The sequence below is a fragment of the Misgurnus anguillicaudatus genome, unplaced genomic scaffold (genome assembly GCF_027580225.2).
Source record: "Misgurnus anguillicaudatus unplaced genomic scaffold, ASM2758022v2 HiC_scaffold_32, whole genome shotgun sequence".
Taxonomy (NCBI): domain Eukaryota; kingdom Metazoa; phylum Chordata; class Actinopteri; order Cypriniformes; family Cobitidae; genus Misgurnus; species Misgurnus anguillicaudatus.
Genome location: NW_027395282.1, coordinates 3,892,653 through 3,905,972, shown reverse-complemented (window position 1 = coordinate 3,905,972; position 13,320 = coordinate 3,892,653). Strand labels below are relative to the sequence as shown.

The following is a 13,320-nucleotide window of genomic DNA, read 5'->3' as shown; positions in this document are numbered from 1 at the left end:
GGTTTCCGGGTTGAACCACATGTTTCCTGGAAACAGTGTGCAACAGGTTTTAGATGCGTTTTCTCTTGTTTGGTGTGTGTCAGAAATGTCGGCCCAATCAGCGGCAAGATGTATAAAACCACGCGGTAGTAAAGAGACAGATCACTCAATGGGTTCAAGTTGGAATGTTGCCTTTCATTCTGGACGGTAAGGTCAGTGACTGTAACATCGAGGGTATTTTACAGTATTTAACACACATTTAATGATTTCATCAGATTTTAAAAAGAACACAAAGAATGGCCTCTCAGCTACCGTAGTTGCAACTCTTGCGTCATCACAACAGAGTGTTCAACACATCACTGTTTCTGTTAAATAAACGTTGTGCAACGTTTTGTCGGGGCAGATTTTCCCCTGACCCTGCAGGCACCATCTCGTGATCATCCACCATCTAGACTTTTGTAAAGAGTTACTAAGGTAAAATTAAAACAGCTTTTATAATGTTTAGTTTGACAATTAAGCTGAAGATGACAATTAAAAATTTCCTAAAGGGTTAGCTCACTGACCATTTAATACCTAGATATAGATACACTTTTCTGGGGAGGTTGCTAGCTAGTAATATCTTTTCACAATGGCTATGTTTACATGCACAAAATTTGTCAATCCGACTAAATTTAATACGATTGAAGGTTACGACAATACAGTTTGCATGCACCCTAAACATTGCAATCTGATTTAAATGTTCGTTTACATGTACATTATAGAATCCGAACCGAACGTCTGCGCAAGCAAAGGCAGGGTTGCCAGACTCACGTTTCAAAACCATCCGACTGGACGTTCAAAACTAGCTCAAAACCATCACAATGACTATTCACAGCCTAAATACCAATAACTTATCAACGAAATCATTTAATCTTTAACCCGCAGAAGAAAAAAACAACTGGTGGAAATAGTTTAAACATTATCCCAAATCCAAACTCGAAAAAAGCAAAGGACTTGGCAACGCTACGCTTGCGACAGCATCTCTCGTTGGAGTTCACGCTTTACTCTGTATAAAAGTCAAAACTGAGTTGGAGTTGTTCTTAAGAAGTTTTCCGATATAGGTAATGAAAACACACTTTTCAAAAGTCAGAACACTATTTTATTGCTTTAAGCAGCCTAATGTTTTAAAATTATAAACAAACGCTGCAGAATTTAGTGCGCGTGACCCCATTAATGCTGTTGTTGTTGCGTGTTTCTGTGACGAGATTCATAAATATAATACGTGAACTTGGAGCGCAAATGTTCTGCGCATGTGCACAACGTATTTTTGCATCCGATTGAAAAAAGTCACAGTCAAACTAACATTGTGTTTTTTATCAGCAATAAGAAAAGTTCTTGTTTAATGTTTTGTAGCTGATATATGTGAGTTTCTACAGAGAGAAATCATGAACTTCAGACTCTCATCACTGATCCTGCTGTTACACATTCAAGGTATGAAACACAGTTTTGTTGTTGTACTGAAATACTTCAATTCATTATATATTTGTTAAAAGTATGTCAGATTTTAAACTAGTTTAGTCTAATTTAATTTACATCGCTGTATTCCAAAGGCTGGATTCTCCTTTTGGATCAGTCTCTAAAATGTTTAAAGTGAGTTTGTATATTTAAAACTGAACATAGATTTGTGTTTGAGAACAAAATTGATGAATCTGAGTTAATATCCTTATATGACTGTCTGAATCTCTCATCTCACTCTGTAATTTTAATGAAGTTAAATACAGATAAGCTAGAAATATTATTTACGTTACGGTTTCTTCTTCAGGGTTCCTAACATTGGATAAGTTTACTGTAACCTGTGATGAACAGAATATTTGTGCTGTGAAGGGAGGACTGGTGTCAGTGAGGTGCGATTACTCAAACATCAACATCACAACTGGGTTCTGGTTCAGTCAGAAACAGAGAACAAACTGGAGAAACAAAGATGAACCTGAAGATTTGACTTTAGATTCAGATTACTCAGGACGAGTGAGTCAAGAGATCACTAAAGATTACTCGTATGTCATGATAACAGATCTGATAGAGAGAGACAGTGGAGAATATCAGCTCATGTTCATTATGAAGGATGGAGTTAAACATCTCAGCTCAGTCACAGTCAATCTAACAGTTTCAGGTACATTTACATTCTCATCAGTCCAGTTCAACTCTTTTCATTTCTCATCTAATGTAAGGTTTTCATTATTTAGTTTTACAGGTGAAGATGAATCCTGGACCTAGAGGACTGCGAGTAAAACTGAGCTGTGATTCCTCCTGCCCTTTAATATCTGAAAACAGATACCGCTGGTTCAAGAATGGACAATATTTAAAAATTGGCCAAAGCATATTTGTGTCATCCAGAGGAAACACCGACAGTTATTTCTGCTCTGTGTCTTTTTCATCACCCTCTTCATCTTTGTGTGAGTCTGACATTTATAAAATATTTAAATTAAAATGGAAGAACAAACTTTGCAGTTTTCTTGTTGATTCATATACAGTATGAGTGTGTTTGTAATTGATTGTGAATGTTACAGCAGTATTTTGTGACTCTTTCAGGTCTTTCTAACAGTAGCTGTTGGGGTGTGACTTACACCTCTACAGAAGTTTGTGCTTTAGTGGGATCAACAGTAGATATTCACTCTTCATACTCACATCCCACTGGATATACAGTAGAGAAAACATACTGGCATTTGGAAGACAGTCATTTGGATCTGCTTGAGGATCCTCAGTTTTCTGGTCGTGTGGAGTATCTGGGAAACACACTGAGAATAAAAAATGCCAGCATGAGTGACACTGGAAGATATCAGTTCAGGGTCATCACTAACACATCAGATGTAGTTTCTGGTTCTCCTGGAGTCTATCTTACTGTTACAGGTAACTGCTCATAATAAACTCTCTGTAGTGCAGCACTCATTATACTGAAGCATTATAGCTCGAGTAGGAGTCTGAAATTAACATGACTGATTTGAGGTTTAGTTAATTCTTTATCAATTGAGCTTAATCAAAAATATGAGGCCCAACTTGGAAAATTAGTTGATGTGAACTCTGTCATATGAAATCTCAGGTACACGAGTGATAAGCAGTCCAGACCCTGTGATAGATGGAGAAAAAGTGATATTAAGCTGTTCAACCAAATGCCCTCTGGATAGGAAATATACTTACATCTGGTATAAGAATGGACAACAGGTAACAGATGGATTGACATTATTAAACAAGCTGTACTTGGACTCAATCAACAGTGAGGAGCTACAAGAGTATTCCTGTACTGTAAGAGGTAACACAACATCTCATCATACATCTGACTTTACTGTTACACTGTAAAAAGTAAACAGCTGGATCAACTTAAAAAATAACTTCTGTTGGTAATACCTAAAACATGAAGTTGTTTCTTATTGTGAAGTTCAAGTGAAATTTTAAGTAGTTTTAGTTACCAACTGAAGTAACTCTTTAAAGCTTCAGTCGGCAACTCTGGAGGATTGAGATGATTTTGAATGTTTTCAATTTTTATGCCCCTTCCACACTACCACTGAGCAACATCATATCAAGCTCGTCCTCATCAGTGCGTGTTTAAGCATACTTAGATTACTTACATAACACTCAGAAATACAATAAATGGTTGATAAAGCACAATTACCTGTCAAGAAGAAATATGGCAAGCTCTGCCTTTTAAAGCTCATAGATCCCTCCACCTTTCAACTGCTGGTCCGATATTGATCCTAGTTTTATTACAGACACAGTCGCTTTCTATCTTCGTTTCCTTCTTTTCCTTTGTTGTTTTCTTTTCATTGGTTGTTCTCCTAGCTCTGGTTGTTAGCCAAGGAATCGGAAGTTTGTTAGTGAATGTTCTCTCCGCCATCACGCTGCGTTCAATCCAACACACATGTGAACTTCAGGCATATTCATGTGATATTAGACTTGTTCAATTTCAAGCAGCGCCACAAGAACCGACAGCCAGATGACGTCAAAGTACCACGAGAGCAAGACGAAATTAGACTGTATGATTTCTCTCATCGTTTTCGTGGTACTTTCGCGTCATCTGGCTGTCGGTTCTTGTGGCGCTTCATGAAGTCAAACAAGCCTAATGTAACACATGCAAGGGGGGAGGGGGGATCTGTGGCGTGTGCAGGAACCGTGATTGACAGGCAGATTTTACACAGCCCTGCACTGATTGGACCAGATGAAGAGCTGTGGATTTTTGCCAACCAAATAACAGGCTCTAGGTGGAGGTAGAAGCGTGGTTTTTTTTAATGAATATGAATATGATCAAAAAAATCTTGCCGACTGCAGCTTTAAGTTGATCTCACTTTTCACTTGTCACAGTGTAAATGATAAAATAGATAGTTTCAGTCCTTGATGCGGATTGTTTTATTCTCAGCTATGACATCATCGCTGAGCTACTTTCAGTCTCACTGTGCAGCACTCATAGCTGATCATTAATATTGAAGTGAGATGCTACAAAATTACAGAAATGTTCAAGTACAAACACAAATCTTGGTTAGTTATTGCCTAATAAGTCAAATAAGTCACTGGCGCAGCTTCTGCAGGTTTCAAAGTCAGGTGCAGATATGCCGCGTTGTTTTGTGTACCATCATTACTGGAGAAACCCCTAAAAAAGAAGATAAAGAAACCCAATCAAGGTGGAATTACTATTTTCTAACGCAATCTGTACTTTAAATGTACTAACACAACCAAAAGTGAAAGTGTTTTAGCGCTGCCAGTGGCACTGAACGACATAGCGCATCACTCAGAACTTTTGTGTTATTTGAAAATATGCACACAGCTGTCATGATGGTTATTTGCTGAGTAGCGCTGTGATAACGGCTGCAGTGAGACTGAAATCTGAGAATCACAGAAAAGTCAAATTCTGAATGTTCTGTCTTTTCTGAATATAACTGAGTTTGTGTCTTTTTTTCAGATACGATGGACAAAACAAATGCTTAAATACGTAAAACTGTATGATACTGATTAAAACAAGGCTTGGCTTTCTGAAGGTTTGCTACTATAATGTTTTAATAAAGCTTTTTGGTACCTGCCTTTTTGAGATATTTATCCACATATTATATTTGTATTAAGACATTCATAATAGTCAGATAAATGTTATCTTTTGAATATATTTCTCTGTTTTCTGTTTTGACTGCAGTATGTGGTAACACTTTCTATGAAGTCTGTGTTTATAATGCATTATTGCAGGTATATTCCCTTATAATAAACATTATTATACTGTATGTTGTATTCGCTAATAAATAATCAGTATAAAAGTTTCAATACATTATTTGTGGTTGTACCATTTATGAGTATGATGATTTATAACACATGACGAACTCCATATTGTTATCTTGTAATATAAGTACACGTTGTCATGTATTTTAAATTTCATATATTTACATTGTATAATTGTCACTTGACCTAAAGCAGTAAATAAACCATAAGTCTTCTCATAAACATCCACAATGCTTTACACACAAATAACTGAAACAATCAGAAAGCTACAGATTGGGCTTTAATGTTCTTTAAAGTGAAAACGTGTCAGAAATCTCCAACATGTTTGTTACCAGCCTTACTCCACTATAGTGGGTCAATATTTATACCCAATCATTATAATACTGGCAAAGGCTTTAGTGGAGCTTTTGTAGAGCATCAATGATCAGTGTACTGGCGATGTCTTGTAAACTCAACTATATCTTTAGTCAAACCTGTCCAGAAAAAAATGTTTACTAATTCCGTGACACATTTTGAGTCGTCCCAGATGAGCTGCCCAAAGTTTAGTTTGTCCCATTTTTAAACCTGTCCTCCATACACTATAAGAAAGAACTATTTGCTGATTTCGATACAGAAGATTATTATGACAAAAAGTATCTAAAATAAAAGCCTATAATATTAATGTATACTCTTCTATAAATTATATAAAATTTTATAAATGATATAAATTATAGACTATAATACAATACACTAATGGTCAGATTTCATTTTTTATCTCTTTTTGTGTGTTTGTCACTGTAAGACTCTATTGCTGCAAATGTTTGTGTGCAGATCAGCAGAATTGCTGGAGTGATGTCACAACTCTCTTTATGACATCATCACCTAGCAACAGTCTCTCAGCAGTGACATCAGTGATGCAGTGATGTCATATACAGTGATATATTAATGACAGCTCAGTGTAAATAATCTAATGTTCAAATAGATGAATTATTCATTGAAGTATTGAGTTTATTATTCAACAGTCTTGTGTCAGTGTCAGATCAACTGTAACATCACAATACATAAATCCTGTAAAAACTTTGCTATAGTGCATCTTTATGTAGATGATACTGTGATCTACTTTCATCTTCACTATAAGTCAGGCTGTTATTGAACTCAATGCTGTTTTAGTTAGGTTAGGATTTTATTACAGGGCTGTGCTTTAATCTTGCAGTTAGGAAAGCATTTTTTCAGTTTATTTTAAATGTTTTGGCTGCAGCAGTGTGGACTTCGGAGCGTAAAAATGACAGATGGGACACCCTACAGACTCATAGACTGAGCGAGCGTGCACAATTTAAGGCCACGAGACCGAAAGCCCACATAAGGTGCGCTATTAGGGACAGGACCTTACTGGACTAATGTTGAAGTTTTATGTGTTGTAGCTGTTGGGGTGTGACTTACACCTCTGAAGTTTGTGCTTTAGTGGGATCAACAGTAGATATTCACTCTTCATACTCTTCATACTTTGCTGGTCGTATGGAGTATGAAACATATGCAGATTATTGGCTCAGTTAATAAGGAACTAAAGGAACAGGTTTATAAAAATATAAAACATAATCTGTCATGTGAATGGAGTTGAGACTGTTGCTCAAGAATAAGAGCACTAGCAGTAAAAAGATGAAGATTAATGATTAGATTTTTTTCTGCTGGAGACATAAAAGATGAAGTAAAGATAAGATCTTTTACAGGCAGTGGCGTCTATATGCTTGTTGTATCTCACAGTAAGTTTGTTTCTGCAATATGAAAATGAGAGTTATGTGATTCCCATTACAAATCCAGACAATAACCAACTTACAACGTTCACTGCTTGTGTTTGTCTGAATCGTAATCTAACCTTTTTTTCTTATTTAATTTTTTTAGTAAGATCACAGACTGAATTTGCAGTAGTGTATAAATTACATTGTTTTAAATCCATCCTGTCAGGACTCTGCCATAAGAGTCTTGTTATATATTTATGTTTTATCGTGATGGCAGGGTTCTGACAGTCTCTTGTTCCATGTGGAGGCTCATGGCCTTGTATATTGGGTCATGTTCCTCTGGTGTCTTGTCCTAGTCCCCGCCCCCTTGTTCTCCTTGTTAATTATTCATTATCAGTTCATCCCATTCACCTGTGTTGCCCTCTTTAGTTTGTTTAGTTTTCCCCTATTTAATCTCCTCTTGTCTCTTATCTTGTGCTGGTTCATTGTGTACAGATGTGTTGTACTTTGTTGAGTTCATGTTTGATTTCAGTCTTGTTTTATATCAAAGTCTAGTCGGTATGTCATGTTAGTATTTTGTATATCATGTTTAGTGTTGAGTTGCCCCCTCGTGGGTTTTTGTTTTCTGTGTTTCATGTTAATAAATGTTCACTTTCCCCGACATCGTCTGCGCTTGGGTTCTCTTGTTCATTGTCAAATCCTCACACATCCTATAAGGAATTTGCAAGCAAAGGATAGATCTGAGAGGGGCTTGAAAATATTTTTCTGTACAAAGGGAGGCCGGTGGAACAAGTTTTTTTGTCTTATACCATGTTATGTTAAGCAGTTCAAAATAAAATAAATCATTTTTTATATGTCCAACTTAATTCTACATACTTAATATTACTGTCATGCAATTCAAATGAAAACCTTTCAGGCAATGTTGGGGCATGTGGGGCTCCAGTTTCTTGGACTTTCTTTAGGGCCCCCAAAATGGTAAACATGTCACTGTTTACAGGACTCTCCAACAAATAACAGCTACACGTAAAGATAAGAATAGTTGTCAGATTATGTAAAATTCAAGCATGTTATAAAATTATTTCCTTCTTCTTATGCTATGAAAAGTGTCAAAAAGTGAAGGAGAGTCTTTCTTTAACATCCGCTTGAGTACGATAATCAGATCATTAAATGATCTACCACAACTTCAGATATTGACACAACTTTACAAACCGGTTGAAGTCAGAGATCTCCACGAGCACGTATGTATACACATGTATATGTATTAAATCTTTGAAATATTACGAAAAACAAGCATGTTAGTTTTATTTTACTGTAATAACTGTCTGATGAATTGAGCGTCACAATGATGTTTTGTTTTTTTCTCAGGAATAAGAAAAGAGTTTTGGGTCTTATGTGACTTTCTACAAAACTACATCATGAACTTCAGACTCTCATCATTGATCCTGCTGTTACACATTCAAGGTATGAACACTATTGAGTAAACATCAGTTTTGTGCTTGTTGGACATTTGGGAAAAGCATCAGTGTTGTTTACTGCATTAAAACAGTGATATAAGTCAATAGTCAGTCCAACCCTTAATTATTCAAAAAAGAAAATGTAGAAGCTGTCACACGGGTGATACCCTTTCAAAAGTAAACTCTATCTCTACATAAACAGTGCGTATCTCAAAGGTACATATTGATACATCTGATGTATGTAAATAGTTCATATTAGGACATGATGTTTTATAAACAAGGTTTGGGAGGAGCTGATCAGTCAATGAACACAGCTGGCTCTCGATCATTGAGCAATGAACACGGCTGGTTATCAATCACTTATCAACACAACAACTTAGTACCAGCTCTATAAATAATCAAGACCCCTCATTTATTTCGCGCTTGTCCGGGTAAAGACAAAGAGAACAACAACTCGCTGGCTGTTGTTAATGTTGGCGAAGTAGTGCAGGCTGGACCCTCAAACGTTGATCCACCTATGGCGGATGATAGTGTAGCGGAGGAAAGAGCAGTAGAAAACCTGCCCGTGAATGAAAGTGTGGTGATTCGGATAAGTAAGAGCGTAACTAATGAAAGTTGCTCGAATATCGAAGCCTCCAAAACTATTAACTGGTGTTAATACAGATACAGTGATAGTGACTTTACTGTTTCACAGCCTAATTTGCATTGGAATAACCCTGAAATGGTGACAGAGACGGAACAAACTATGTTTAAAGTTCCTTCTAAAAGGAAAAAATCTGGAGATTCCCAAAATGTCAGAGCTAAAAAAGCGGATGTATAGGATGTGTTTGATGAAGATGAAATGGAAAGTGGCAATGAATCTTCTGATTCTAGCATCAGTTTGTCTCAGATTAGTTTTTCTAACTACACTTATGAAGTTGATGAGATCAAACTCTTTCTTAGGGCTACCAATAACAAGAGTGGGGTGTGTGTAAAGCAGTTTTTCCTGACTTAAAGCAGTTGTGGATAAGACACTTTATGTCAGAAAGGTTGTTTACAAACAGAGAGATTTATAGACTCAAGAAAATAGTGACGAAGCTCACTTCTGACAATGTTAATGAAGGTAGTGATAAAGCCTAATAGAGCATTTTTAGATGTGATGTTTGTGTAAAGAGTGTTGCTTTTTTCTTCTTGTTTTTTTCTTTTTCTTTAAATATCGGGGAAGTAAATATTGCAACAGTAAATGTTAATGGAGCAAGGGAAATGGAAAAGAGGGCAGAACTGTTTCAAGTGATTAAGCAAAGAAAAATGTATGTTGCCATGTTGCAAGAGACACACAGTGATTCAAGTCACAACACCTAACTTAGTGGAGGAGGAGCTATTCTTTTTACTAAGAGTTTTACTCCACACTCATATCAGATTTATGAGATAATCAAGGGTAGGCTTTTAAATGTAAGAGCAACTTTTGGAAATAATTTTTACCCAAACTTAATATTGGGTGGTGATTTTAACTGCACAATGTCAGATTTGGGTAGAAATCATGTCGAACGGTTTTATGTTCAATGAGTGCATACTGGCAACTTAATACTAATACTTGTTGGGTGATTAATATTTTCCAGGACACCTCAGGAAACCTCTGCCGCCATCCTGCTCAAGAGTTTTGCACAGCTCCCCAAGCATAACAAAAATGTATTTAAATGTTAGGTTTTCTGTTACTAGCCGTTTTACATGCTTTTTGTGATTTTGCCTTTCATTTCCCTTTTTAAGGAAATGTTTAACCTTCAATGGTTATTTTCTGAATCCTTTGCTCCTCCTGTCAGCCACTGCTTACTGAAAAATAAAAGACTTTATTCTTTAAAAGAGTTTCAGACTTTATATAAATACATTATACTGAAGAGACTGCTAGCAAGTGCCATATATGTGCATTTAGAAAAAGGAAGCAACTGAGATTATGGGATCATCTATCAAGAGTTAAAACTGACAGACATTAACAAACCACTGCTGTATGGACAGATATCTGCACAATAGTATTTTACCAACAAAGCCTCATATGTCACAAATAATAATAAATTACTTTCATTACATTAATGCTAAAAGGTTTTGAAATATGGACACAATTTCTTAAAGCCATAGATATCTAATGGTTTATAGGTTGTCATGATTTTTGTGAATTTATAATAGGATATTATTGTTATGAATATATAAATATTAATATGCATTATTACGGGTTCAGTGACAAAATTACTGTCACTACATCATTTCTACAATCAGATGGCCTTGAAATATGATAACTGAGCTTACCAACAATATATAGTTTGTTAAGATGTTTTTTTTTAAAAAAGGATATTTGCTATTTGCTGACATCTGCTGGTCAAACACGTGTTAACACTTCCATGACATAATGTTATGAAAATAACCATCATATTATATATACAGTACTTTATGTAGCAAACTTACATTGATTTCAGCACTGTGTTTTATTTCTTACCTGACAGAGCTCTCATTTGCGTGTTAAATGTTTATTGATATTCATATTTGCCATGTAGGCCTATTTGTTCTTGACATTTCAGTTAAATTTTCATGTTAATCTGTTTTATCTTGTATAAAGTGTACACTGAAATTACTTAAGTTAAATGATGTGTTATCAGTCTTGGAACAAGACTTTCTGTAAATATGACTAAAGTACTACCGCATGTGAATTTGCACATTTATTTCTTCACAATGGAGGATGACGGCTCCACTGAGGCCCTTTCCCAAATGGCACACCCTGGACTTGTGGACTTCCTCAGAGTGCACACTTTGATGACATCATGTAGTGCAGACTTTAGGGACCCTTGTAAACAACGGTGCACTAGAGTCGTATTTCGGGACAGACTCGAGCATCACGTTGAAAATAAGAAGAGAAGTTGCCCATCACTCCTCCCATCCGTCGTCTGATTGGTCTGATTGCTCTTTCGCAAGGACTTCTGGGTAGGTAAAGTGTGTGAAGCCTGCAGCAGTGTGGACTTTGGAGCATACAATTGACAGATGGTACACCCGACGGATTCGTAGACTATAAGGGAGCATGCACAATTTAAGGCCACGAGACCGAAAGTCCACAAGAAGTGCGTTATTTGGGACAGGACCTTACTGGAGTAATATTAAAGTTTTATGTCTTGTAGCTGTTGGGGTGTGAATTACACCTCTACAGAAGTTTGTGCTTTAGTGAGATCAACAGTAAATATTCACTCTTCATACTCACATCCCACTGGATATACAGTAGAGAAAACATACTGGGATTTGTCAAACATTAATGCTTGGAAATTAAAGAATCTGCATGAGGTTCATCAGTTTGCTGGTCGTGTGGAGTATAAAACATATGCAGATTATTAGCTCAGTTTATTAGTAATGAAAGGAACAGGTTTATAAAAATATAAAACATAATCTGTCCTGTGAATCGAGTTGAGACTGTTACTCAAGAATAAGAGCACTAGCAGTAAAAAGATGAAGATTAATGATTAGATTTATTTCTGCTGAAAACATAAAAGATGAAGTAAAGATAAGAGACATCTTTTACAGGACTCAGCAATAATTAACAGCTATAAATTAACTTTTAATATAATAGTATGTAATAGTTGTCAAAATATGTAAAGTTCAAGCATGTTATGAAATGCTTTCCTTCTTCTTATGCTATAAAAACTGTCAAAAAGAGTTTCTTTAACATCCGCTTGAGTACGAGAAAATGAGATAATATCATTAAATGATCTACTACAACTTCAGACACAACTTTACAAACCGCTTAAAGTCAGACATCTCCACAAGCACACATATTCACATTTATATGCATTTTATCTTTTATTTGAAATGTTAGTTGAGGAAAAAAAGTTTAACGTTTTTAAACATGTGATATTAAGTATCTCAAAGGTACATATTAATACATCTGAAGTATGTAAATAGTTCATATTAGGACACAATTTTTCTGACAGTGTAAATAAAGACAAGCTGGAGAGACCAGAATGTAACCACAAAGTTGTCTTCTCACAGACGCTTTACATGTAATTTACTGCTAACAACAACGCCCTGAATCTGTTTAGGAGCTTCTTACTAATTAGTGCCAGATTATTCATAGACGGATTGGGCAATAGGGGGGCACCAAGAGCTCCAGACTGCGACCAATGGCTGTTTCTCAATTCCAAGAACGCAAAGAACGGACTTGCGTCCTCGTGGAGATCGGTCTTGCCAGGCAACCTTGGAAGAACGAACTCGGAAGTTTAGCCGCAATGACTTCTGGGGCGTTAAGTGATTTCAGCAAGTCTGCACTCGATGCATCCTCGATATCAAGAACACATCCAGGTATTTTCATGCGTCCTCTGTCCTTGCGTTCTTGAGAATTGGAATGAACTTCGACCGTTAAGGATGACGTAGAGCGAGGACACGAGGACGCAAGATCGCTGAAGAACGCATATTGAGAAACAGCCAATCTTTTTGGGTATCTTCTGACTAGAATTAGTTGAGGCGGTTTTATGATTCTGTGGTTCACAACTTCCTGAACGTTTCATTAAATGTGCATTATGTGCAATAAATGCATAGAGAGTTATATTTATTATCAAAGTATTTGTTAGTAATACAGTTATTTTGGGTAAAATGTGAATAATTGCATTGCAGGCTGATTTAAGCTGCGGTCACACTTTGGTCAGACGTTGCTGTGTGGAGCAGCTCATCAGTTTGATCTTTAGCTTCATTTATTTGTACTTTTCAGTAGAGAGAAAGGTCACACAGTGATGTACCAGTTTTGTACTGATCACAATGCTCCACATGATATGAATTCACAGAACTTTGACTTGAACTTTGCTATGCAGCGACTTGTGAAATATCGTCACACAAGTTTGCGTTTTCGGTCTGACGCATTCGCTTGAGTATGAATAGAAGTCAATGGAATGAAAAGTGTAGTGTGACCGGCCCTTTAAGCAGCGCAGCATCTT

At 36.4% G+C, this 13,320-nt stretch overlaps 1 protein-coding gene across 2 annotated transcripts in view; it reads left to right on the top strand.

The window, feature by feature from the left end:
- Positions 1 to 304: 304 nt before the first annotated feature.
- The window catches only part of LOC141363084 (sialoadhesin-like), a 109,213-nt gene continuing 96,197 nt past the window's right edge, over positions 305 to 13,320 (top strand). Inside the window, exons 1-7 of one of the 2 annotated variants that reach the window (XM_073865619.1) lie at positions 305 to 453; positions 1,372 to 1,449; positions 1,781 to 2,128; positions 2,202 to 2,411; positions 2,548 to 2,865; positions 3,056 to 3,265; positions 4,907 to 5,433. In XM_073865619.1, coding sequence (XP_073721720.1) covers positions 1,404 to 1,449; positions 1,781 to 2,128; positions 2,202 to 2,411; positions 2,548 to 2,865; positions 3,056 to 3,265; positions 4,907 to 4,932 — 1,158 coding nt within the window. In that variant the 5' untranslated portion in view covers positions 305 to 453; positions 1,372 to 1,403 and the 3' untranslated portion in view covers positions 4,933 to 5,433. Of the gene's footprint in view, positions 454 to 1,371; positions 1,450 to 1,780; positions 2,129 to 2,201; positions 2,412 to 2,547; positions 2,866 to 3,055; positions 3,266 to 4,906; positions 5,434 to 13,320 lie in introns of those variants that run through there. The other variant, XM_073865620.1, reaches the window with a different exon arrangement.